Source organism: Haliotis cracherodii, unplaced genomic scaffold (genome assembly GCF_022045235.1).
Source record: "Haliotis cracherodii isolate W230 unplaced genomic scaffold, xgHalCrac1.p SCAF_6, whole genome shotgun sequence".
In the NCBI taxonomy this organism is placed as follows: Eukaryota; Metazoa; Mollusca; class Gastropoda; order Lepetellida; family Haliotidae; genus Haliotis; species Haliotis cracherodii.
In genome coordinates this window covers 41,125,427-41,151,698 of record NW_027266319.1, presented here as the reverse complement: position 1 = coordinate 41,151,698, position 26,272 = coordinate 41,125,427, and the positions used below count along the sequence as shown (strand labels likewise).

Below are 26,272 nucleotides of genomic sequence, written 5' to 3'. Positions count from 1 at the left end.
TTGTTACGTGGCATTAAGAGGACTAATGCTGCTTCTTTTTTTTAGGTTTATCACGGGGTGTTGGCCTAGGCCACTGTAAAATTACTATTTTCGAGAAATGCTTTATGCACAAGACAAATACAACAGAGAAAAATCATAGGTTTTTGTAGGATTCTTTCCAATTTAGTGTTCCAAAAATAATGTCAGTTTTACAAAATAGCTGCATTGCATATACGTATGTATAAAAAGTAAATACAGAAAATATGATGATTCCTGAAGAGGTTCAGTAATCTGAATAGTCTTCGCAATTTCAAGCCGTCAGTACTTTTTGAATGTATGCAAAGGCATACCACAGCTCCCACAGCAGAAAACCATAATGTTGCTGAATGTATTCGAAAACATTGGAATTATTCCAAATGTCAGCGCAACAATGTCGAAAATACCAGCTCATAACAATTTTCAAATATCAGAGGCGATCGTGTATGCAGGATGTCGAGGTTGCCACTATGGTCTATTGTTTCTGAAATGCGTGGAATATCATGCCACAACCCTCACAGCAGGGGTCCAAGACACAGTGGACGCACATTCCGTAGATCTTCTTGATACAGCCACAGTTTAGTTCCAGGAACTTGAACATTGGCGTGACGATCCAGACGTGTGCGAATGCGACGACGGCAAATTCACAACCCCATCGAGCAGCTATGCAGATTCCATAGAAAAACGTGAGAAGGTTGTAGATGCAACTCTTCCAGCAGTTGAAACACCTGAAGGAGTTGACCCACACACAGTCCAAGCTGTGGATGCCCTCTGGCTCAGCCAATATATCCTCGAAGGTGACCTGGTGTTAAAAAGAAAATATACCATATAAAATATATTATAGCTTGTGCTTCTTTTTGCTTGTATTCACACAATTATCTGATGACAATGTTAATGCTGTCACAGAACAGCCTTGTGTACATGTAGGTTGATTAAAAACGTTGCTAGATATTCTCGCTTTCATCGATTGTTTGATACAATGTGGTTGGACAGTGTCAGTGTCAAGGCGTCTCTATGGGTCAATACGTTTAACTACTTCGGGTCAAAATATTTCTTCGTTAGAGTCACGACAATTTGTTTCCTTCGTATCTCAATGTTAGGAGAGAGACTAGACTTGTATATTAGTAAGTGGGTACCCGTAATAAATTCCCCATTCGTTCTCTTTAGATATGAAATACGCTTGCGAGCTGTGCCAAATGTAAATGTTGGTCCGAGATAACCTCTTAAACAGTGTGACTTAAATATACAATTCATTCCTATCTATTTCTGGCACTAATAGGTATCGAGCCAGTACGCTAGGTATATTATGGCTATTATTACCAGTACAGGTCTAGAAGTGAGTAAACTGATTGATTTTTTGTTTTAGAATAATGATTAATACCCAACGGGTAAATTTGTATGATGATTATTCAGTCATAGCTCAAAGTACCAGGAGAATCGTCTTTCTGTCCGACTGGCAAATGGGGATGAGATGTCATTTTTAAAAGGTTAACGAAATAGTACCTGGATATGGTCGTTGATATTGTTGGGATCCCTGTTTGTCAAATCAATGTCCATGGTTGAGCTAGGTGTGTGGTCAACTCCGACGGTGTGTGGTCAGCTGGTGTCCCTCCTTTGTGACCACAGACCTTTATACGTCCTCGTTAGTAACTGTATCCACGAACACAACTCTAATTCCTGCCTAGTGACCGCCATGTAAGTATACAGAGATCCGGGATTATTACATAACTATAACCATGTATTCCTGTCTTAACGGTAGTCGCGCACTCTATGACGACAACAACATTCAATGTATTTGTTTTGCCGGTTTGAAGTGGTTCAGTTAGTGTTCTTCCATTTTACCATGTTTGTTTGCAGCAGGAAGTTTCAGCTTTGTATTGCAATGTATGGGGTTTTATCGAAAAAAATGAATTGTCCAAGAAAATGCTGGAATAATATGTTTATGTTTCTGATTATTGAAAAAAGATAGATCATCTGCAACAAAAAATACAATTGTAATTGGAGGGAATTCCTGGACGTGTCAATACCACCTAGACGAAGAGAAACATTTGTCACATTTAACAGAAACACATCGGTTCATTCAGTTCATACTGAATCATTTCATTCCGCATAATTTACCATTAGCAGCAACTTTCATAACTTAATCATATATTTGGTGTTGCCCACAACAAGAATATTCGCACGTGAGCTCGTGCACAACTTACGTGCATCATGCTGGTCATGAAATGGGGATCAGATGGTCAAATGGCTTTTGATCAGGAATGATACATAAGTGTTTTTGTTTGTTTGTTTGTTGTTTAACGCCGCATTCATCAATATTCCAGCTATATTACGGCAGTCTGCAACTAATGGAGTCTCGATCAGACAACCCATTGATTGGCATCATGAGCATCGATCTATGCAATTGGGATACGATGACATGCATCAAAGTAAGTGAACCTGACCACCCGATCTTGCTAGTCGCTTCTTACGACAAGCATAATCGCCTCTTACAGTAAGAATAATTTGCTCATAGGGCAAGCATGGGTTGCTAAAGATCTATACTCTACTCGGATCTTCACAGGTAGGTATACCCCCATCAAATGCTTATACTTTGTTCAATATTATATTGGTAAAGCCAAACCATAGTCCGTTTGTTGTAAAATGTCAATTCCTTTTATATGAGTGGGTTTCATATCACAGGAATATGTAAATCTGATTACAATAATAAAATCGTGTGCCTTATTTACCATCAAACAACCCTATATATGTAAACAAGAGGAGTGAAATGCGATAGTACGCTTGTTACCAAGACATGTAACCCTCTGGCATTAGTTTCATAAAGATACATAGGATGAACGGAGTGGACACATGGTTCCTTCTCGACACTGCTGTAAATATTGGAGGACACTGTTTCCAAAGCAGATCATGCAGTGTATCGACGAAAACGAGTATTTCATTTGTGAGCTTTCTCTATTGATTTTACGAAACTTCGACTATATAAACCTTCGAAAAACTACACCGCACTCTATTGTTTTGATCATTTTATTATAGTATAATCTTTATGTGTTCACATTTCATACCTTGTTGTATGAAAGCACATTCCTGAGATGATGTTAAAGATGGCCAGCGGTGGAATAACCTTGTCTCCTTCATCTGGACGACGGATAGAGCCAGGGCATCGGACACTTTTGACTGAGACGGTCGCTCATTCGCTCATGAGTGAGTGAGTGAGTAGCACATATTTGGATGAAGCCAATTGTACAGTACAATAACAATTAGCACACGGGTATTGAAAGCAGATATACAGCGAGGATAAGGATTAAAGGGATATACAGTTATGACAAGCTGATTGAGTCCTAATTAAAATTAACTTAACTAGATCTTCATAGGCAGACGACATGTAATACCCTTGATCTCTGTTGTTCAAAGGTTTGTGACGGCGGATTCCTCAGAAGCGATATGTGCTTGTTATCTATTACCGTTGTTGTCTTTGTTAATCTGCTGCCTATCACAACATGTCATGCATATATACCTCTCATCACTTGGTTGTTGTCACGGACACTCGCCCGTGCAGACGTGTCCTACTTGCTCGCAACCCAAGCTCTTACCATGAGAGATATCGCTCTATCTCTTCCGAGGGAGTTAGTTGCCATCCTGGAGCCCTTGCTGGCTTACAGGGTTGGGGACTACTCCCTCCGGACTTCGTACAAGTCCAACTCCTCTACCCTCTCCATCTCCTTTGACCTAGGTCAAACGAAAAGGCCTCTGATCAAAGCCCCGGCCAAGACCAAGCCAAAGGAGAAGAAGACCCCGGCCCCGGCCCCTACCCCTGCTGCACCACGCCCGGTACAGGAGGCCAGGCCGCCCAAAGTGAAGAAGGCTCCACCAGTCGCCCTCATGGAGATCCAGGAGAGCCTTCCCACCACCCCTCCGCCCCCGACAGCTGCACTGGAACTCGCTCCCCTCGAATCCAGAGGGGAGGAGCCCTTTCGCACGCCGGAACGGACGGGCCACGGAAGGAAGAAGAGGAAGAGGAGAAGTATCTTCTCCCCCGACTCTCCACCCCTCCCATCACCACCACCCAGCAAGACCACGGAAACCAGACCGCCACACCACCAGGCCCGTCCCTCAACACCACCCAGCAAGACCACGGAAACCCAGACCGCCACGCCACCAGGCCAGTCCCTCAACTCCAGCCAAGTCCAGACTGACCCAGTCCCGGATCAAGAGGTTTAGGTTTAGGACGACCGTGTCCACCTTGCAGAACAGGCAGATCTCATACTGGAGCAGCACAAGGTACACCCTAACCCCTGCTACCAGCATGAGAGCGGAAGGATATACCCCAGAAACCGCCCACGCCCACCCTTGGTGCAAACCGCCCACGCCCACCCTTGGTGCTGGTGCAGTACTGGGGTGAGGAGCGTTTTGAACACGAGATTCACAGCTTCCAGGATCTCTCGGACTACCTGGTTGACTTTGAGCTCCCAGTCAACCCGCTCTTCATTACCAACGCCGCCGCCCGCCTCACCACCGCACTGTTCCGAGCTCTTCTTCCTGGAGAGTTCGACCTAGTCAGGAGGCTCCTGGCTGGGCAGAAACAGTAACTTCCTCGCCACCTCAGCTCGCCAGCCAACGCCGTGCCTTCCCACGCTTGACACCCCCCCCCCCCCCCCCCCCAACACACACACACACACACCCCTAGTTTAAACTTTATAGGTTTACTTCATTTACATTTTTTTGGGTCGAACTTCTTATTTATTCATTACACTTTTTTTTCCTATTTTAGTATAAGTGCTTCCCCGTGTGCGAGATACGCTGTAGTGTAATTTATTACATGCGGAAAGCGCACGTAAAATCTCCCACAAGTCAGTCAGTCAGTCGGTTGTTGTCAAATACGCTACAGTCGGAAAGCGCACGTTAAATCTCCTATATCAGTCAGTCAGTTGTTGACACTCCAGCTTGATAACAGTGTAAGAATCTACATCGAAAAGTCGCTATATGCAATAAACCAGAAGTTGGTATCAATAAACTTGTACGTTTTACTTACCCTTTTCATACATAGCAATGAAGAGAAAGAAAAGACATATAGCTCAACGCTTTAGTGGCTATTTTCCTATACAACTTCCACGTTGGGCTATATGATCCATGAGCAATGCCCTTTTAACATTGTGTTACACTGGCGGCTGCAATATACATAAAACACCGTCACTTTGTAGATCGACTACATTCAATTAGATGTAGCGTTATATTGGAAAACATACAAACTGGCATACAATGGTTACACGCATGCAGTCGATTTCTTCCACATCAAACCATGTGTACATAACGTCAAACGTAAAATGGTTGACGTTTAAGTTCACATTCGTCAATGTACATAATATATAGAACTACCCGTGTTTGGTCTATCCCACCAGGGCGTGTGCGAGGACATGTTCTCTATCGTCACAATCAGCCATTTTCAAGCCAAGGCACAGCGACCTGGAACTATTCTTGTATGGGCCAGGCAAACCAGTTACTTGGCAACCAATATGGCTAAACTACACAATATTATGCATGACACACTAGACACGCATGTCTTAGGATTGCTTCCCCTATTGCTAAACTACATATGTATGACACACTAGATATACATATCTTAGGATTCCTTTCTGTATGGCTAAACTACTCATGCATGCCATACTAGACACGCATGTCTTAGGGTGTGAGTGGGTGAGTGACTATAGTTTTACGCCGTTTTTATCAATATTCCCACAATATCACGGCGGGGAACACCAGAAATGGGCTTCACACATTGTACCCATGTCGGGGTCTACAGCGTGACGAGCGAACGCTTTTACCACTAGGCTACCCGACCGCCTCTCTTAGGGTGTGCTGGGGGTGGTGGAGGGGGGTCCTAAACCCTCCCACTGGGGTGTAGTTGGTTAGCTAACATGTCAACTAACATGACGACATATTGCATCAGTTTGTATTTGAGTGTGGTGGGTATGAGGATGATGTTATATGTTCGTGTACATATACAGGGCCGCGTTATTGATGCCAAGCTGGTGTATCGGCATTAGAAGTATGACAGCACAGGTATAAATACAACACTATCGGTCGCTGTTTTGCCAAGCAACTCACCTAGTGTGTACTTAGACTGTTAGGTAGACCCGGAAACCGTCTAATGTCCGTATCCGCCTCTGTTCTCACACTCAGCGATACACATGTTTCGACACTGACCAGGGTTATCAGCAGACCTACATTACGACCTCATGATCAACGTAACACTTATCAGATATGGAAACTCCCGCTATCGTCAGGGCCATCATTCATCGACAAACCAGAGGGACCATATTAAAACTGAAAACATGAATATAGTGCATGAGTACAAGGCGACCGTACGCCTGTTTGTACGCTCAGAAAACCTCAGTTAACAGCCCACTTTACGAACATAAAGAGCGACCTTAACATCGAGATCACATTTCTAAACATGGTCCAAATAGTATGGAAACGCTGAAGGGTCACATTTTCACTCAACGGCCATTACTATATTGTTGAAGACTGTCTGCCAACCGTCACCTTGCCATGTATGTGCTCGCTTTCATACAGTACTACAATACCTCGTTGCTGCTCCGGATCCCTAACAAATATCTAATAACAAATTCGAAAAGAGCATAACTTCAACAATGCGTACAAGGAGGTTAATTTACACCCCATTTTTCTACTTCCATGTCATCTTTATTGATAGCTATATTCTTAATGTCTTAATGTTTTACCAGATTATCTCTCTGGTTCAGCAGGTTGGATCAGTTTCATGGTTAAACTGTAAGGGTAATGCGGGACACAGGGTAATACGCGACACAGGGTAATACGCGACACAGGGTAATACGCGACACAGGGTAATACGCGACACAGGGTAATACGGGACACAGGGTAATACGGGACACAGGGTAATACGGGACACAGGGTAATACGGGACACAGGGCAATACGCGACACAGGGTAATACGCGACACAGGGTAATACGCGACACAGGGTAATACGGGACACAGCGTAATACGGGACACAGGGTAATACGGGACACAGGGTAATACGGGACACAGGGTAATACGGGACACAGGGTAATACGGGACACAGGGTAATACGGGACTCAGGGTAATACGGGACACAGGGTAATACAGGACACAGGGTAATACAGGACACAGGGTAATACGGGACACAGGGTAATACAGGACACAGGGTAATACGGGACACAGCGTAATACGCGACACAGGGTAATACGGGACTCAGGGTAATACGGGACACAGGGTAATACGGGACACAGGGTAATACAGGACACAGGGTAATACGGGACTCAGGGTAATACGGGACACAGGGTAATACGGGACACAGGGTAATACGGGACTCAGGGTAATACGGGACACAGGGTAATACGGGACACAGGGTAATACGGGACACAGGGTAATACGGGACACAGGGTAATGCGGGACTCAGGGTAATGCGGGACACAGGGTAATACGGGACACAGGGTAATACGGGACACAGGGTAATACAGGACACAAAGAGTTACCGGACACAGGGTAATACGCGACACAGGGTAATACGGGACACAGGATAATACGCGACACAGGGTAATGCTGGACACAGGGTAATGCAGGACACAGGGTAATATGACACAGCAGTTACCACGCAAACGTTCCTATGACATGACTTTGTTGATGCAAATGCCACATCATCATAGCAATGTTGTCCGATGATTTATGTACTGGTTTTACGTCGTTCGTTTTGTAAAACGTCATTATAAACAAACAATATTAATTAGGTCAATGTCACGAGATTAGAACTGCGTTGACAAAAAGACAATACGATATTCGAATACACCGCAAAGACACAAATAAAGAACAAGTTATACATGCACATCCCCTATGGAGACTGTTTTTCACTATTCATATTCTTATTTCATACCACATCATTAGAGTACTTGAAGCTTTAAAATGACTTCAAATGTTAAGTACAAAAGATTGAACGAGAACAAATAATAAATTACACATAGATGATTCAATTATTGTCTCTTTTATCAGCCGCTACGTTTGTATTGATAGCATTTTACAAAGAAGGATTTTGTGTGTCATCGTCCAGATTTAGACTTACAATGTGTCCATTCGAAATAGGAACGAGGATAATTGATTATGTATAAATATACATATTATGCACTTAAAAGTGTGGACACACATTCCGCCGATTACAGCATACACGTAGGCTCTGTGTTCAAGCAGGAATATACAGGAAATGCTATGTAACAATTCTATGTACTAATGACATGTTTGAATGTTATCAGTTATGCGTTCTGAGATAGAGTGATGTAAGTATCTAAATACATCAAAATTAACAATGAATGTAGATGTAACAGTAAAAAGGTTACATCCCATTAGTAAGACATCCCATGAGTGAGACACCCATTGTAAGACAGTGGAGTAGGTGGGATTAATTAACTGCAGCTATATTTCCCTCCTTCAGCTCAGTTGGCAGCGCCATGTACAGACACCGCAGTCACACAACCCCGAAACTCCCTAAAACCAGAGCAGCACCCTTGAGAGAGACCCATGATGGTGAGCGGTTTCTGCTTTTAGACGACGGTGAAGAAGACAAGATGCTGGTATTTGCAACTGATGATCAGCTTAAAGTCTTAGAAGGATCAGCTATCCCAGGGTGTCAAGACACCACTCCAGTTCTTGGATGCTGTTGGCAAACTTCTGAAGATGGATTAAGGTTGTGTAAGTGTGACAACCTCGATGTGAACTGTGATGTGAACTGTGATATTAACTTTAACTGAACTCTAAGTGGCGAATATGTTAAAACAATGGATTTAAGGGATGAATGAATTAAAATGTTGAATGAAATCAAGTAAAAGAGGGTATCAAGCATCTTGAGTCATTTCTTTTGTCTATAATAAGACAAGTCCATTTTCATGATAGGGGTTAATTACCTGATTAACATGTGCAACCAGGTATGACATTGTTGTTTTAAGGTGTCTCACAACAGGGCTGTCTTACTAATGGGAGGAGACCAGTAAAAAAACCTCTCTGCTGGAATGTATATGGTGCCAATTATTCGATATTGTAAGAATCGTAAAATGTATGACCAGACGAATCAACTATTCATACTATTCAAAGCTGTCAATAAACTTCCAACCATATTAATAGGAGACAACCAGTTTTAATAATCAAGTGGTATCCAATAAAATATCAACTACAATTTGCTGCATAAAGCTCTCAGTAAAATGACAGTTATATCAACAAGAGGCAACCAGTTTCAGTAATCAAGTTGTATTCAATAGTATATCAACTACAACTTGAATTACTCTATAGATACGCGGGGTTTTTTCAGAAGCGTACAAATAACTAGTGAAAAGTATTGCTCCGTGCGTGGAGGCGATTGTGTGAGATAGTCACAAGTTGTACATACTTGGTATATCAGTGTACACGTTAGATACACTCGGTCAAAATGAACTATGAGTCACGACACATAAAAACATAATAAAATCACAGGTTAGGATGAGGTGGGATGGGGTTTAACGTCGTGTCATAAGATCACATATATTACTTATATAGCAACGTGTGTGTGCGTGCATGCGTGCGTGCGTGCGTGCCTGCGTGCGTGCGTGCGTGCGTGCGTGTGTGTGTGAAACAAGTACCAATTTCTAACGGGTTTTTTTTGGTATGGCGCGGCCAGGATCGAACACCGGACCTTCCGCTCTCCGGGTGGACGCTCTTCCACCAGACCATGGAGGCGGTCACTACAAGTTAAGAATAGTTCATAAATAACGCATACCCATGAACAAGGCGGTCACTACAAGTTAAGAATAGTTCATAAATAACGCATACCCATGAACAAGATATATAAATACATACACAAAACAAAGATAAATAAAATATAAAAACAAATATAGTATCATATACAGACAGACACTAAACAGGATACATACATACATACATACATACATACACACACACACACACACACACACACACACACACACATACATACATACATACATACATACACATAAACTCATAACTGTTAAATGCATTGCCTAATAGACACATGTACATTAAAACACCTACACATATACCCACTGGAGCATGAACCTACATATGCCACACACCCGATATAAACAGATATAATCGTATCAAGATACACGTGCACATGTTCATTGTTCACAATGGGTTAGGTGACTGACCACCTTTCAATTTCAAATTCGGCAGGTATCTGTTACATGCGTCTGTGTCAGACATACATGGAGGGGACACTTTGCTCCTGCCCCCATAACTACATGCATATCTTGTAATCACAATACGTAAATACCGAAGGTCAGAACAATCAAACCTGGTTATTTAATTATGATAAACAAACAATATTTGCTCACACATTTAACTTTTACCGCACAGGGCAAAATATGGAAAATCTTGAAAGAATTATTTGCACATGCAAAACGTATCAAGAAGGTAAGTCATCAGTTATAACAAACATTGTTTGTTGGCGCATGTGACCAAACATACAGTAAAACGGTATATCAAGGTGCACTGACGACAATTGATGTGCGGTACATAACACATTAATTAAAAACTAATGCAAGATAATTAGCTGTCTTACTGACCGTCTGTCTGATTGCAATATCGTACAGTGCGCGTATAACGTGCTTGAATGTACAAGGTCTACTGTTATATCACAATGACATTTTAATTTGAATAACATGGGAATTGAAGTATATGTGTCGAATGCAATTGCATATATAACGATCAGTTTTGTAGGAGCACATGCAGTGTACTTCATATTATTATATCAACGTTACCTGTGTGGCCACACTAATCAGGACGTCCCTCCTTGTATATACATAGTAGGTGTACATATACACACATCAACTATACTAAAACAAGTGTCAAAGTACTACATTAGTATATGCTCGTCCATAAATGTCTACATGTAGTAGATTTGTACAAATGAGAGACACACTGCAAGTTGATCATTAATCAAATATTCATGTTAAATAATATTTAATGATAACATTATTATAGCAGGAATATTTTACAAACTGGTGTTTACATGTATTTATCAAATGTACCTGCAATCCATTCTCAGCATAGTGTCACAGAATAATTTGTATGGAGACTATTGCCATGGCCCGCCCCGTGTTGACGGCGTGAAAGTCCCATAAAACTCCTAATCAGTGCCCTAAAACAATAAAATAGTTTTCGCAGAATTCGCGGATATCCGCGGAATATTCGGGAATTATTTGCGAATTATTCGCGAGTTATTCAACTTATCCGCGGAATATCCGATAACAAACTTTTGCGTTGTAGTGTAGACTCCTTTCTACATCCAACCTTCCTGAGAAATAGACCCGCATTTACAACACTATTTCGATTGTTTCTACTACGTTGAATTTACAATGAGATAAGGGTACATGTGGAATTATATATTGCCAGAAGAAATGTCCGTTAAGTATGTCCTGTTTCTGTAAAACTATACTGAAACACGACTTCAAACTGATCCAAAAAGAGAAGGGAAGTAACTCTTGTAGTTTTTAGTAATTTTCTTAACCCCCCTTTCAGTTTATCAAAAGAGTGCCGTAACCTAAGTAATTCAACAACAGGCCAAAAATCATAACATCTCATTACCAGCAGGGGCAGAGGGGGAGACTAGTGGTTGAAGCGTTCGCTCGTCGATCCACATGGGTACAATGTGTGAAGCCCATATTGCTGGTGTCCCCCGCCGTTATAGTGCTGCAATATTGCAAAAAGCGGGGTTACTCACTCACTCACTCACTCACTCACTCACCCATCCACTCACTCACCCATCCACTCACTCACTCACTCACTCACAACTGAAGACATATGTACACCCAACGTAGTACTCGCCGTGTTCAAGGTTCTTATATAACACGCAACAATACCATGCGTTTATTGTGAGATGTGTGTATGAATGAAATCTACACTTTCTATTGCCTGTTGCAGGTCATCTACGTATCTACTTTTATTGGAATAACACTGTGTATAAGGTCAACCATAAAATAAACTGCAATTGACAAGTTACCACCCATTTATAAGTGTTAGTTATAAAATATTGACGAGCCATCATAAAGATAGGTAGGATAATAAATATTGGTGAAAAGCCTTTGAGGAGATCTTGACATTCGCCTGTACACAAGAAGCCCCTCCCGGGCAGGTTCAAGATGTGTCCATTTGAAGATGAGCGTAACATCTTCTGTTGCCGCACACAACGCCCGACCATACTTCTCACCATGTAACATTCTTTGGAAACTCCCCACTTGCAACTCAACCGAAGGCTCCTATATGGAATAATTTACAAAACCTTAAGAAAGTTATTCTTTGTACATCTACAGAATGGAGGATATTCTAGACCGGGACCCAAACAACATCAACGAACATGTCAAGGTAAGACAGAGGTGGCAAAGTTTAACTGAACACACACAGAACGGGTAAAATCATGTTAAACATATGACCTCACTTGTGAGGTGTAACTTTAAATAATTACCAGGAGCAAATTCCTGGTTAACTTCAACGTACCTTACGTGAAACAAATTAAACATCTTGACGTTTGTAAAACGTGATAAATTCAATAAATTCAAGTATTAAATGCACCCGTTGGGTGAGGACAACGACCTGTTGTAAGTGAAGCCACAACAATATCTAAATTTATGTTCATGCATAAAAAATTTATTTACCTGACTTTCTTAATAGGCCAGTGGCGGTCGGGTAGCCTACTGGTTTAAGCGTTCGCTCGTCACGTCGAAGACCCGGGTTCGATTCCCGACATGGGTACAATGTGTGAAGCCCATTTATGGTGTCCCCAGCCGTGATAGTGCTAGAATATTGCTAAAAGCGGCGTAAAATCATACTCATTCACTCACTTAATAGGCCATGATATACAATTTATATATAAAAAAATGTTTTTTAAACTGTCTTTGTGGTACGCCACAGGAAACGTTACAAACCAGAAATACAAGAGGGCCGCCATTTTATTAAAATGGTCGATAATTTACGTTCAAGATTTGTGAAGATTTTGACAGTTTACAGTAGTGTATGCATTTATGCTTGCTAATGTGTTTCATACCTTTGTACTCAGGTATCATTCGAGGACGTCCTAGCAGAGCCCGATGGTTCTCACAGCTACTCCTGTGTGTGGAGCTTCTCCTACCTGTGTTTTGACTGCGGTAAAGGGTGCCTATACAAGCTCCTAACACTGCTTTGTGGTATATGTATTGCCATGGGTTGGGGCTGTGAGTTCGCCTGGGTGACTTTTACCCACATCTGGATCATCACCCCCTGCTTCAAGGTAATGGAGCTCAACTGTGGGTGCCTACAGAAGATATACGGAGTGTGTGTGCACTGTGCAGTGGGTCCCTGCTGTGAAGCATTTGGCCTTCTCTTCCATGCATTCAGAAAGTGATGGAACCAGAATTGCCTTTCAAGACTTTTATATGAAGACACCCATTCTTAGGTTTGGAAGCAACTTGTCTTTTCACATTCTTCGAAATACTGCTAGGAAAAGCAAACATATGATGAAAAGTACTGGGAGTTTCTCGTGGTCTCGATATTAATATGCAGCTGACAATGTACCATTTTGTAAAAATAAAAACGTTTTGGCCTTTCGGCATAAACTCATAGTGCCTCTGTAGATGTTGTTGCTGAAGACCCAATTTGGCAAGTTTCCAAAAAGCCCTTGTTACAAATATAACATTGTTTTCATGCAATTGTTGTTGTTTTTGTAGATTTAGTCCTCCCAATGAATACCGCCTCTGTGGTCTAGTGGTAGAGCGGAAGGACCGAGGTTAAAAGACGGCACTTGTTGTTACCCTGCCTGGCGCTCGACATTAAGGGGGTAAAACAAGGACTGGTCGTCTCGGAGTCAGTATACAGTCTCTGAGTGGGGTATTCATGTTAAACTACGGCATGGTATCTCAGTCGGCTAGCACTATAAAATCGCCATTTGCCCTGACAAGTAGAATCAGAAACACACACGCGCGCACATGCACGTCGCTATACAACGCGACGTTAAAGCCCATTTCAGCTCAACTCACCTCCCGGTGTTTTGAACACAATAACCTTTCGACATGTGCATACGATGTATCCTGTCATTTAACCATTTATATCTCCCTTATCTCTCCAACACGATGGTCTATAAATAGGCGGTAAGGTTACGAGCTTATACACTAGGAACCACTCGAAAAGTATTTGAAACTAAGCCAAATAGATTTAGCATTTACGTGTGTTCAAGTTTCGACATGGTGCGACACTGTTGTTCTATTGCTTAGCTACAGCAAGTACTCGATGCTTCAGCGTTGCTTATTGTGTAACTGATTCCTCCAGCAAAGGGCTACAAGCTTCTACCTGAGGGCCACGATGGTTGACGTCCTGAACCGCGATCCCAACAACATCAACGACCATGTTAAGGTAAGCATGCCGGTCGTGTCATGTATATATGCTGTATATATGCTTATAAGGAATTACGGTTATAACGAAGTATATAAGTTCGTTATAACAGTAGTTAACTGTATTGAAACATGAGATCATGTTTAAGACTTGAAACCTACATGTTGTATGTCTCTGTACATCTGTGATACATGGAACCAGTTATTAAAACAGATGTCTTTAAAGTCAATATAATAATGCTCGATTTTTTTGTGAAATGAGTTCATGTGTCCGCATAAAGGTTTCTGAATTTATATTAATTGTCTTTAAACATAAACGCTACCACTTACTTGAGACTTTTGGGTAGCATGTTTGATAATTATTTGTTTCTTTGTTGTTTAACGCCGCAATCAGCAATATTCCAGCTATATGCCGGCGGTCTGTAAATAATCGAGTCTGACAATCCAGTGATTGACATAATGAGCTTCGATCAATGCAATCGGGATACGACCCGGTCCCGTTAGTCGCCGCATTTAACAGTTTAACAAGGTCACCCGAACTCAGAAACACTATACTGACTCTAAGCTGACCTGTCGTAGTTTTATACCCTTAGTGTCAAACGCCAGACAATGATACAAGCACCGTACCGTAATCACATAATCAACCCCCATTTTCAATTTCTGAAACTCTAAAGTACCTTTCAAATACACTTAAAATAATGAATTCATATTTGCCGTGACCGATGTTACTAGCAATGGCATGTTTAAATGTCTAAGTATATATATATATATTAGGAAGTGGGCGACCAATTATTCTACTTGGAAAATCGGAAACCTTAGAACATGTATTGTTTATCGTTTTTTATTAGGTTGAGTTCGAAGACATCCTTGCTGAGCCAGACGGAGCTCATAGCTTCGATTGTGTATGGACTGCCTCCAATCTCTGCTTCAACTGCTGTAAAGGATTCCTGTACAAGCTCCTGACACTGTTGTGTGGCATCTGTATTGCCATGCACTGGGGCTGTGAGTTTGCCGTGATCGCCTTCAATCACATCTGGATCATCACGCCCTGCTTCAAGATACTGGAGCTCAACTGTGGCTGCCTGAAGAAGCTCTACGGCATGTGTGTCCACTGTGCTCTGGACCCCTGGTGCGAGTCTTGCGGCCTTTTCTTCACGGCTTTTAGGAAATAAGACCAGAAATATTCACCAGTGTTGCTATTCATGCTGTTAATGAAGACATATCTGATAGGACATAATTGATAACAAATTGTGCCTTGTAATATATCTCAGAGGGGAGTCGTATTTTGAGACGTTTACACATTATAGATAAAGCTAAACTCATATAGCATATGTATATTTATGCTTTTAAATCGTCCTTATTTTTCTTTACTTCGACTGATGTACATTTACATTTAATTGTATTTTTAAATAAAGATTACGTTGGAATATATACATACTGTCATTTTAGCGTTTTTAAAGTCACCATGTCGAAGGCCTGGGTTCGATTCATCACAAAGTATGAAAACCCAATTCTGGTGTCCCCAGCCATGACTGAAGTATTGTGCCCGTGAAGATCCGGGTTAGAATAGCTCTTCAGCAATTACATAACAGATTAACTGAGGGTTGTGCTCGCAGCGGGGCGCTTAATGCGCAGTTACAAGCAGGTTATTTCACGAAGGGACCCGTGAAAATCTGGGGAGAAATCGGTCTTCAGCAAACAATTCTTGCCGTAAAAGGCGACTATGTTTGTCTTAAGAGGTGACTAACGGGATTGGGTGTCCCAGTTGCGTACATCGATGCTGCAAGGCCTGGATGCCGGTCAAGAAGAAATTTTCTTCAGCCACCCTAAAAAAGTCATTCACAGCGGAAATGACGTCATCATTACTAGGAAAAAGGCGACCGGCTAGGTATTTTTTCATTTTGGGAAACAGGTAGAAGTCTGACGGGGCCCAATCGGGTGAATAAGGGGGATGGTCAATGAGTTCGAAGCCACATTCATGGATCGCTGACATGGCAACCACCGATTTGTGAACAGGAGTATTGTCTTGGTAGAACAGGACTCCTTTAGCGAGCATTCCCCGTCGCGTAGCTATGATAGCTTCACGCAACTGTTTCAGTAGGTCAGCATAATATCATCCCAAAAGATTGAAGCCATCACCTTTCCAGCAGAAGTAACCGACTTGGCTTTTGTGGGGGCTGGTGATTCCGGATGCTTCCATTGTTTAGACTGAATTTTGGTTTCTGGTTGAAAGTGATGTCTCATCCATGGTTACAAATCGGGCCAAAAAATCATCGGGATCTGCTTCAAAACGGCATTTGTCACGGGACGTCAGGAATCTGACACGTTTCTGATCCGCTGTCAAGAGCTTTGGCACCCATCTTGTAGGAACTTTTGTCATTCCCAACTCGTTGGTGATAATGTGCTCAACCCTCCTATGAGAGATGCCCACAACACTGGCAATATGTCGAGTGGTCAATCGTCGATCAGCCATCACCATGTCATGCACCTGGCCGGGTAATGTTTTCCGGAATGATTGCTGTTGAAAGCCTTCCTGGACGCGGGTCATCGTCAAGGCTGTCTCTGCCACGCTTGAATTCCGCAGCCCATTTCTTTACAGTGGAAAAGGAGACCATGTCAGCATGTATCTGTGTTGGAGTTAGCCCTTTCAGCTGCAGGTACTTGATGACTGCCCTATAGCCTGTTTTGTCCATTTCTGGTGATTTTAATGGGTAGGTTCACAAGATGGTCTGGTACAAAGACAATAATAACACTACAGTTGCAGTTCTTATGTCTGTGATTCATTAAATCATTGTACTTGTTGGTGGCAAAAGTTTGTTTCAATCCGATTGAGATATCCCCCTTAGGCTTAGAACTTTTCAGCCAGCCCTTGTAATATCCTCATAAACTATCTCAGTTTTTCGGTACAACTGTGAAACAAACTGGGTAGGGCTACGCTTGAACTCGATCGAAATTTCAAGTGAGGCTTTGTGTTGTCAAGAACACTTTCGGGTATACTGGAATCCAGATTCGTGTTTGGTATGATCGTTAAGGGCAATCCTTAGTGAGTGAGTGAATATGGTTTTACGCCGCTTTTAGCAATATTCCAGCAATATCACGGCGGGGGACACCAGAAATGGGCTTCACACATTGTATCCATGTCGGGAATCGAACCCGTATCTTCGGCGTGACGCGCAAACGCTTTAACCACTAGGCTACCCGACCGCCCCGGGCAATCCTTAAAACGAAGTAAATAGCAGATGGGACTAGTTTAAAATGTAGTCATAACTACCGACGTGAGATTACAGTACACCACCACCAGTGTGGTGCTTTTGGAGCAGGGGCAGTGTGTATCACGTACAGTAACTGTTCGGAGAGGAAAGTCGGAGGGAAATGCCTAAAACGTAAGTTCAATGTCTCAACGGTCAACCTCTTGTTGTACCGTGAACTTCTGTTCCACTTGGTGCATACATTTCAATCACAGTTTTTGGGTGACAAACCAATAATTATATTGGTTATAACGCGAAGCTCATGTCGCGCGCTGATTCCAGCAACGTACATGCAACCATAGGTTTTATTTGCGCCGCATCCAACTGTATGACATTGAGATGAATGTCTCTGTGATGCTGATGCTAAGACATAGTGTTTAAAGTTAAATATTTTTATCATAAATAACTAACCGCTGGTATTCATGTTTTTCATTAGTTCTAAAAAAAATGTCCGTTTCGTTTTTTCAAAATACACAGCAGAATAGTGAGTGAGTGTGTTTGGTTAAACGCCGATTTGAATAGTACGTCAATTCTAAGCGTGTTGGCTTGATATGGGAGGAAAGCCCGAAGTAGAGCAGGTCTTTTTTTAACTTTACAGTGAGTGAGTGAGTGAGTATGGTTTTACGCCGCTTTTAGCAATATTCCAGCAATATCACGGCGGGGACACGAGAAATGGGCTTCACACATTGTAACCATGTCGGGAATCGAACCCGGGTCTTAGCCGTGACGAGCGAACGCTTTAACCACTAGGCTACCCGACCGCCCCTTTAACTTCGGAGAAACACGACCACAGGTATGGTGAGGACAAACCTAGAAACATACTCCGTGTGAATCTAATTGAGTCCACGGTCATATATGTTTCTGTTTGTTTAAAAACGGGGATTTCAAAACTTAGGTTTTAAAATGACTAACGCAAGCGTTTTCTTGATCCTACGAAGAACCTACTTTATTATAAGAAAGAGAATGTATGGATGTCAGCTCCTATATTATGAGGAACACAACCTTTCGGAGTATATGCTTACTCCTTCATCAGGTGAATGATTACTGAACGTGCAACTGCAACATATTCTGTTTCATTGTAAAAAAGGGGTCTTGCTTCTTATAAAAAATGTAAAAACTCTACTGAGTACTGGAGATGCGTCATTTGCACCTTTTCAAAACATTTCAGAAAGGAAAAGCACCTAATATTTTCTGGCAATTGTAATATTTTCTCCAGTGGCTTTAAATTGCCGCATGTCATGAATGCCTTTGTTTCTTGCAACGAATAACACTGTGGTTATCTGGAATTAACTGACTCGCTAACAGGACATAAGCTATTAATTAATTTATTATTATATTGAAAAAAGTAATAGTTTACAGTCAGTTTTATTTTGTGTAAGTCAAACGTAGTTTTTCTTAATTTGTTTATACATTTTTGTCATGTTTGTCAAAGTAAGTATGAGTATGGCCACTCCACTATATTGTACAGAGAGTTTTATAGCACTACTCTAGACGACTTTCATTCTTAATTATCATCGGCGCCAAAATGTCGATTATCTTGATCATATGGTTAGACATTCATATACGAAGCACCGATGTAATTTGATTAATTCAATGAAAATAAACGAGCTGTTGACATAAACAAAGTCAGTTATATAGAAAGGAAGATTTTTTAAAACAGATTTCTCATCAAGTCGAAGATATACCTACATTCATTTTTTTTAAATATTAAAAGAAGTTATAATTATTCATTGCCTATAATCAGAAACAATATGACTGTTAATTTTGATATCATGTGATTTGTGTTATATAAAGTTAAACTATTTGAAAACGTGATGTCAAATTCTATCCATATGTAATACATTGAGCACTGATATTTGTCGAGCAGTTTTCAGGCAACACGCTGCATTTATATTCACAAGTGATTTCCTCAGGTGTATAAGTATTAAATATACCAAAAAAGTCCAGATAACCGTGCTTGTCAAAACTCCTTTATCCATGCAAGACATTTCGTCGTAATGAAAACTTTAACTTACATTGTAGGCGACGCACAACAGTAGTATTTGTGGCGTCATAATGCCTATGACGTAACGGTGACAATAGAGGGAGAGGTAAAACGTAGTTCTAGGCTATATATATGCATAGCGACTGCTGTCAAATCGTTGTTTTCTACTATAGGGAAAGCAGTAGTGTGTACGAGTACAAAGCTACGATGTCGCAGCTAATTAGATCTCATTTGTCGGAAAATACTCGGTGGCTACAATTATGTACGTACTCAGACCAATTGCACTTAGGTTTTTGTTTTTGTCGTAAATATCATTACACAGATGCTAAACAAATGTTACTATCCCTTTCATGATCGTTCATGCTTTGTATACAGCAGGCATTCGCTAACTTCTCGGCAGTCGATAAAACGTTCGCCGTCAGCATAGAAAGTAGGCTACAGGTGTACTCTTTGTAGCTTATCTTTCAGCCAATCCTCGGTAGTATACTGGTCAGTATCCCCGCCTGTCACGCGGGAGACCCGGGTTCAATTCCCGGCCGGGCAGTACATCTTTTTAAGCTTAGATTTTTCAAGAACTATCCATCTACCCCTTTCTTCAGATTGTTGTTCGTCAATGACACCAATGCCTGCTTTTATAATGGTTTTCTTGGTAATGGTTTACTCTCCATTTCTGGTGGGATTAAACTGAGAAAATACAATTTTGAATCCGACTATTGTAATAACAATGTTCAAGAGATGAAACATTTAAGTTATAATACTTTTAATATGTTACTGTTTCTCAATATGACGAAAGGTTAGACAGGAGGGAAAGATCGACGTTACTGCTAGCAGCCATCACCAACAACCCACAAATGTAAACAAACAATTGAAGTGTTCAGCACAGAACATGGTTTATACTAATCAAAGTTTGCTAAGGATCGCCACATTTAAAGGTAATACGTCAAATTGTGTGCATCTTTAGAAATAGCCAAAGACTACAGATGTAGTTTTCATGACCATCCAATAGAAAAAGGTAGACATTTAGCGATATCAAGGGAAAACAGATTGTGTACATATTGTACTTGCCAAGAGATAGAAGATGAAAGCATTTTTTGCTAGTCCATTGCATGCAAATATCAGAATATTTTTATCTGAATCCTAGAATAGACAAATTTTATATCCCCATGTCATCTCAAAATGAAACAGTCACAAAATATCTTTCAAAGTATATATACCATGCAATGAACATCAGATCCTCTGCATTATAGATGTGATATTTAGTTACGATATATGTAATTCCTATTGCACCCATTGCTACTGTATGTATATATGTACTATAGGCCTATGGCCTTTTCACTACTTGAAATAAAGATTGATATATCCACAATATAGCATGAAGACATGTTTAATGAACAAAAGTCCGTTGTCGTGTACCACACAATACCAACAAACAACATCTGACTAATAATCAGTCAGATCACCCGGCAAAATGAAAGTATCTGACAAAAACTGAAACGACAAAAAATCACGAAAATAAAATACGTTGTCCATAAAAACAACTCAACATCTGACAACACAACATCTGACTAATAATCAGTCAGATCACCCGGCAAAATGAAAGTATCTGACAAAAACTGAAACGACAAAAAAACACGAAAATAAAATACATTGTCCATAAAAACAACTCAACATCTGACAACACAACATCTGACTAATAATCAGTCAGATCACCCGTCAAAATGAAAGTATCTGACAAAAACTGAAACGTCAAAAAATCACGAAAATAAAATACATTGTCCAAAAAAACAACTCACAGAAGCGCGTATGCGATCCACATGATGTGATCACAGCCTGGCTCCGCCGTCTCCTGCTCCCAATAAGTGTCTGCATAGTTGCAGGGGCGGTGGGGTAGCCTTGTGGTTAAAGCATTCGCTCGTCACGCAGAAAACACGTGTTCGATTTCCCACATGGGTACAATGTGTTAAGTCTACTTCTGGTGTCCCCCGCCGTGATGTTGTAGGAATATTGCTAAAAGCGGCGTAAAACAATACTCACTCACTCTGGATAGTTGCCAAGAGAAGATTGTTCCACTCTTCAGTAACAACATTGCCGATTTCCTGTAGATGCAAACTTGATCCTTAGAAAACTTTGAGTAGAATTATATTAACGCCGTGTTGTAGACACAGGCAAGTGCTTTAGGTTGAACCCTGCTTTGAACTGTATTTAAGTAATTACAAAGTGAGATTTGTTTAAATTGATTTGATGACTTGAGTGTTGCAACATCAATGGAAACACACACCAACGCAGTGACACGAGTACATTGCTGACCCGGGATTTGTTTAAATTGTTTTTTATGACTTGAATGTTGCAACATGGGTGGAAACTCACGTTGACAACATAGTGTTGTCAAATTTCCTGTCCAATTTGTTATCTGTCCTTGGCAGTGGTTATCGCAGTGTATTTATATGTTAGTCTATTTTACTTGACAGTCACTGCCGTGTGTGTTGTACGTATGTGTAATCGATATCTCGCGGGTCCGCGAGATCAAGCGTTACTACCCTGAGTTGAGGGGCAACACCATAGGTAACCAGCTATCCAATCATTTGTTATATATTTCCTTGAAGTGTATTAAAGGTGCAGGACTTTTACATTTTGTTCGTGCGATTTAAATTTCATACAAAGGAACATATTTCAGAATGCAGGTACATTTAAGAAAAATCGCAAGTTTAACCTCCGCTAACGTAACCGTTCAATCTAAACAGATCGTGACGAGAACCCGTGCCCACGTCATTAATGTGACGCAGCGCATATACAGCCCAAAACGTGTCCTAAAATGCACCCTTAAAATATAGTCCACTGGCTTAAAAGAATCTGAAAGAATTTATTATACATTATATATTCATCGATTAGAATGTACGTGTGAGTGAGTGGGTGAGTGATTGGTTGAACGGTTTTCCAGTTATATCACGGCATGTCAGCCCGGATACGGGAGGCAAGCCCAAAGTCATAATCAAGGCGCTCGGCATTTAGGGTCTAAACAAGGACATGCACGTCGCTATAAAAGTGCAATCATCTTGGACGCGACATTTAACCCCATTTCACTTCACCTATTGGTCCATCACGTGCTATTCATGCATGATGTGATTTTGCATTGTTAAGATGATGCGTTCGAATGCAACACCACGGTATTGTAAACGTACACCTCAACGATAGCTACATTCTAGGAAGTATATATTTGGGGGCGTGGAGACGTTAAGAAACACGTTTTAACAATATATAAGTGCAATAATCTTGGACGCGATGTTAAACCCAATTTCACCTCACCTCACCTCTACCGTCCAGCTCATGATCGAACTTGATAATATATTGATTAGTAACTTATCCTGTCCACAAAATGCCACCAATGTGGATTACTTTGTCGCAAATAAATCGTTAATATTGATATCGTTCCGCCTTAATCGCTCGACTTGTCAGAACTCGTTTAGCCAGACATGGCATAATATGTGTGACAGGTGTTGAAATACCTGTACATATGACTTCGAGAAGTGAATCTATTCATTTATGACGGGAAGCAGTAACGAAAACTTCAGCCATGGATCTAGTGAACAGAGACCCAAATAACATCAACGACCATTTAAAGGTAACTGTAGGCCAAATATTGTGTACACTTAATCTTAGCTAAAGGATGTAACTAATATGGTAGAGCAGGTCCCCCACCCGTTCCTTAATGGTTCAAAGATTTAAAAAAGACTTGATATTTGTATTTAAATGAATATTAAATATAATATTACTCAAGTATATACTGAATCCTAGAAGAAACAATGTCGCACTTTTTCCTATGTCGCACTTTCGTGTATTATAGTCACAGTCTCAATAAATATCATCTAATACATTATACTTCCATCTACATAGATCACACTACTGACTTTGACGTAGACGATACTTCCATCGACGTATATGATATTATAATCTTCATAGAAGAAAGTATCATCTATTCTCTAATTAGCGTACTTTTGAAACAATATTTTCTCGAGTAACCGACGCTAGTTCCGGGTATCTATAACCCCTTGCTTAATTAATAATGATAATAATTTGTTTGACTTTCTACCTTGACATATATTTATTGAGGTACTATCTAAAGAATAAATAATGTCAATCTTCATTTCCATGTATCGAAGTTACTGAAGAATGACACGCCGCACCCTCTTACAACCGTAGGGGTGGTCGGGTAGCCTAGTGGTTATGGCGTTCGCTCGTCACGTAGAAGACCCCGGTCTGATTCACGACATGGGTACAATGTGTGAAGCCCCCGCCGTGATATTGCTGGAACATTGCTAAAAGCGGCGTAAAACCATACTCACTCTTGTAACCGTAACAAAGAGGGGAGAGCACGAAATGTTCTCCAAACTACAAACAAACAAACACTCTGCAGGTCATAATTCAATCTTTTTGCGAAATTATGTATCAACCACAACATATTCGCTAAAAAAATGTTGATTCTCATGATTTCTCAATTACGGAAATTAGGTTTAAGAGGTGAAAGATTAATATGAAGGGGCTGGATCATTCAGACTATAAAAACATCTATATCAAACCATTTCTCGTCATCACCCTATGAAGGAATTATGCAGTTTGTGTTTTTATTTTAGCGCTGATAGTTTTGCAGTTTGAAATGATCTCAGTATGTTATTAAAATATGAAAATAAACGACCAACATGCCCCCAAACATTTAATAAAATTATCAGTAATTAAAAAATTACCTTAATTTCAAATATACATGTTTGTATTAACTAGCATCCAATATATCCACTTCACAAGACAATATCACTGTCTGAGTAACGATACGTACGTTAAAAATATCACATACGTAGATGAAAGTATATATTTTAATTGTTTTCAGACTGTGGCGCTAATACGCTTCCATAGATGGTAGATCATACTTACGTAGATTGTAATAATATATACGTAGATGCATGTATCTTCTACCTTATATGTGAGTAGTATCATCTCCGTAGATGAAACTATCATCAACGTAGATGTAAGAATCATCTACGAAGATTATATCTTGTTCAGATGGGTGGCACTAAAACGCTTCCATAAAAAAAATAAGAGTTGATACTCATTGTAAGAGTGCTTTCAGACATGCATTTTAACCCTTTCAACGACACCAGGGGCTGTAGTTTCAGACATTCTAAAGTATGTTCTAAATTACGTCATGCGCTTTCCCCATGCATATAGTCGCTGAACGTATGGAAGAGGTTGTTGTAGTATTTTTAATTCAGTAGTGGTATTCCCCAAATTCATTTTACTCATTACCGACCATTTCATAGAAAAGTCTTTTTATAGAAAAGTGTGGGTTTTTTTTTTATAGAAAAGTGGTTTTTTTCTAGGAGAGTGTTTTTTAAATGTCGGTAGAAAATTGTAACAATCCATTTAAATTTCGTTTTTTCATGTAATATGAAACAGGAAGAATGGAAAAAAGTACTTTGAATACAATAATGAATGTAATGGTCCCGGTCTTTGAATTAAAACATCATACGTATCCTTCAGGTGGAGTTTGAAGATGTCTTGGCCGAGCCAGAGGGAGCTCAAAGCATCAACTGTGTATGGAGCGCATCCTACACATGCTTCAACTTCTGTGAAGGCTGTCTGTACAAGGTCCTCACACTGTTGTGTGGCATCTGTATTGCTATGCAGTGGGGCTGTGAGTTTGCCAAGATCTCTTTCATTCACATCTGGATCATCACGCCCTGCTTCAAGGTACTGGAGCTCAACTGTGGCTGCCTGAAGAAGCTATACGGCATGTGTGTGCACTGCGCCCTGGACCCATGTTGTGAGGCATGTGGGATGCTGTTCCATGCATTCGGGAAGAAATGAAACGGTTTCCTTGGCAACTATAGTTAAAGGAGAGGCATGCGCCATGAGTTACACCCGAGTTGTTGAAAATTAATTCCAGATTAGTTTTTGCCACATTGTTACATTGCGAAAACAATATACTGGTCCCTTCAACTATTTACTAGTCTCGGACCAGCGGCCTAGTGGCGCTGTCACTTTTATAGCTAATGCGACAAGAATTGGTTAAACGGACATATTTATACTTCCAGTGTTTGTTTTGTCTAATGAAACTGCTAATCATGTTTGTATTTTTATTGATAATCACATTTTGTGGCCTGGTTGTGTTTCCATACACAATATCCTGTAAATGTCGAGAGTCTTTAAACCGATGTCCACATTTTAATAAACTGTTTGTGCATCATATTCTTGTATGCAGTTATTTATAATGTGGAGCTGATGTTTGACGTTTGTATAACGTGTCGAATAAAAGGTGTATCGTTTAGTAAGCAAAAATATATGATTTTAAATGAAAAGGATGAAGTAGTACCAACTTTCCCACACAGTGATGTGATGTTGCTGTTGTGATATACCATGTGCCTAAAAAAAGGCTTTCAGTGAAACTATATCGTCGTGAAACTATATCGGGTTATACACCCTGACACGATATGAACCTGGCGCATCCTGACGCGATATGAACCTAGCGCATCCTGACGCGATATGAACTTAACGCATCCTGACGCGATATGAACCTAGCGCATCCTGACGCGATATGAACCTAGCGCATCCTGACGCGAGATGA

At 40.7% G+C, this 26,272-nt stretch overlaps 4 protein-coding genes across 4 annotated transcripts; 3 read left to right on the top strand and 1 right to left on the bottom strand.

The window, feature by feature from the left end:
* Positions 1–490: 490 nt before the first annotated feature.
* LOC139446436 (caveolin-1-like) lies at positions 491–1,572 on the bottom strand. Its single transcript, XM_071227759.1, has 2 exons — positions 1,519–1,572; positions 491–817 (listed from the first exon to the last, which is right to left on the bottom strand). The coding sequence occupies exons 1-2, from the start codon at positions 1,570–1,572 to the stop codon at positions 491–493; spliced, it is 381 nt and encodes a 126-aa protein (XP_071083860.1).
* A 10,807-nt stretch (positions 1,573–12,379) lies between these two features.
* LOC139445705 (caveolin-1-like) lies at positions 12,380–13,445 on the top strand. Its single transcript, XM_071226903.1, has 2 exons — positions 12,380–12,430; positions 13,122–13,445. Exons 1-2 carry the CDS (start codon positions 12,380–12,382, stop codon positions 13,443–13,445), a joined length of 375 nt encoding a protein of 124 aa, XP_071083004.1.
* Positions 13,446–14,320: 875 nt separating this feature from the next.
* On the top strand, positions 14,321–15,798 carry LOC139445645 (caveolin-1-like). Its single transcript, XM_071226834.1, has 2 exons — positions 14,321–14,449; positions 15,276–15,798. Exons 1-2 carry the CDS (start codon positions 14,399–14,401, stop codon positions 15,597–15,599), a joined length of 375 nt encoding a protein of 124 aa, XP_071082935.1. The 5' UTR covers positions 14,321–14,398; the 3' UTR covers positions 15,600–15,798.
* Positions 15,799–23,230: 7,432 nt separating this feature from the next.
* On the top strand, positions 23,231–25,515 carry LOC139445846 (caveolin-1-like). Its single transcript, XM_071227076.1, has 2 exons — positions 23,231–23,278; positions 25,189–25,515. The coding sequence occupies exons 1-2, from the start codon at positions 23,231–23,233 to the stop codon at positions 25,513–25,515; spliced, it is 375 nt and encodes a 124-aa protein (XP_071083177.1).
* Positions 25,516–26,272: the final 757 nt, after the last annotated feature.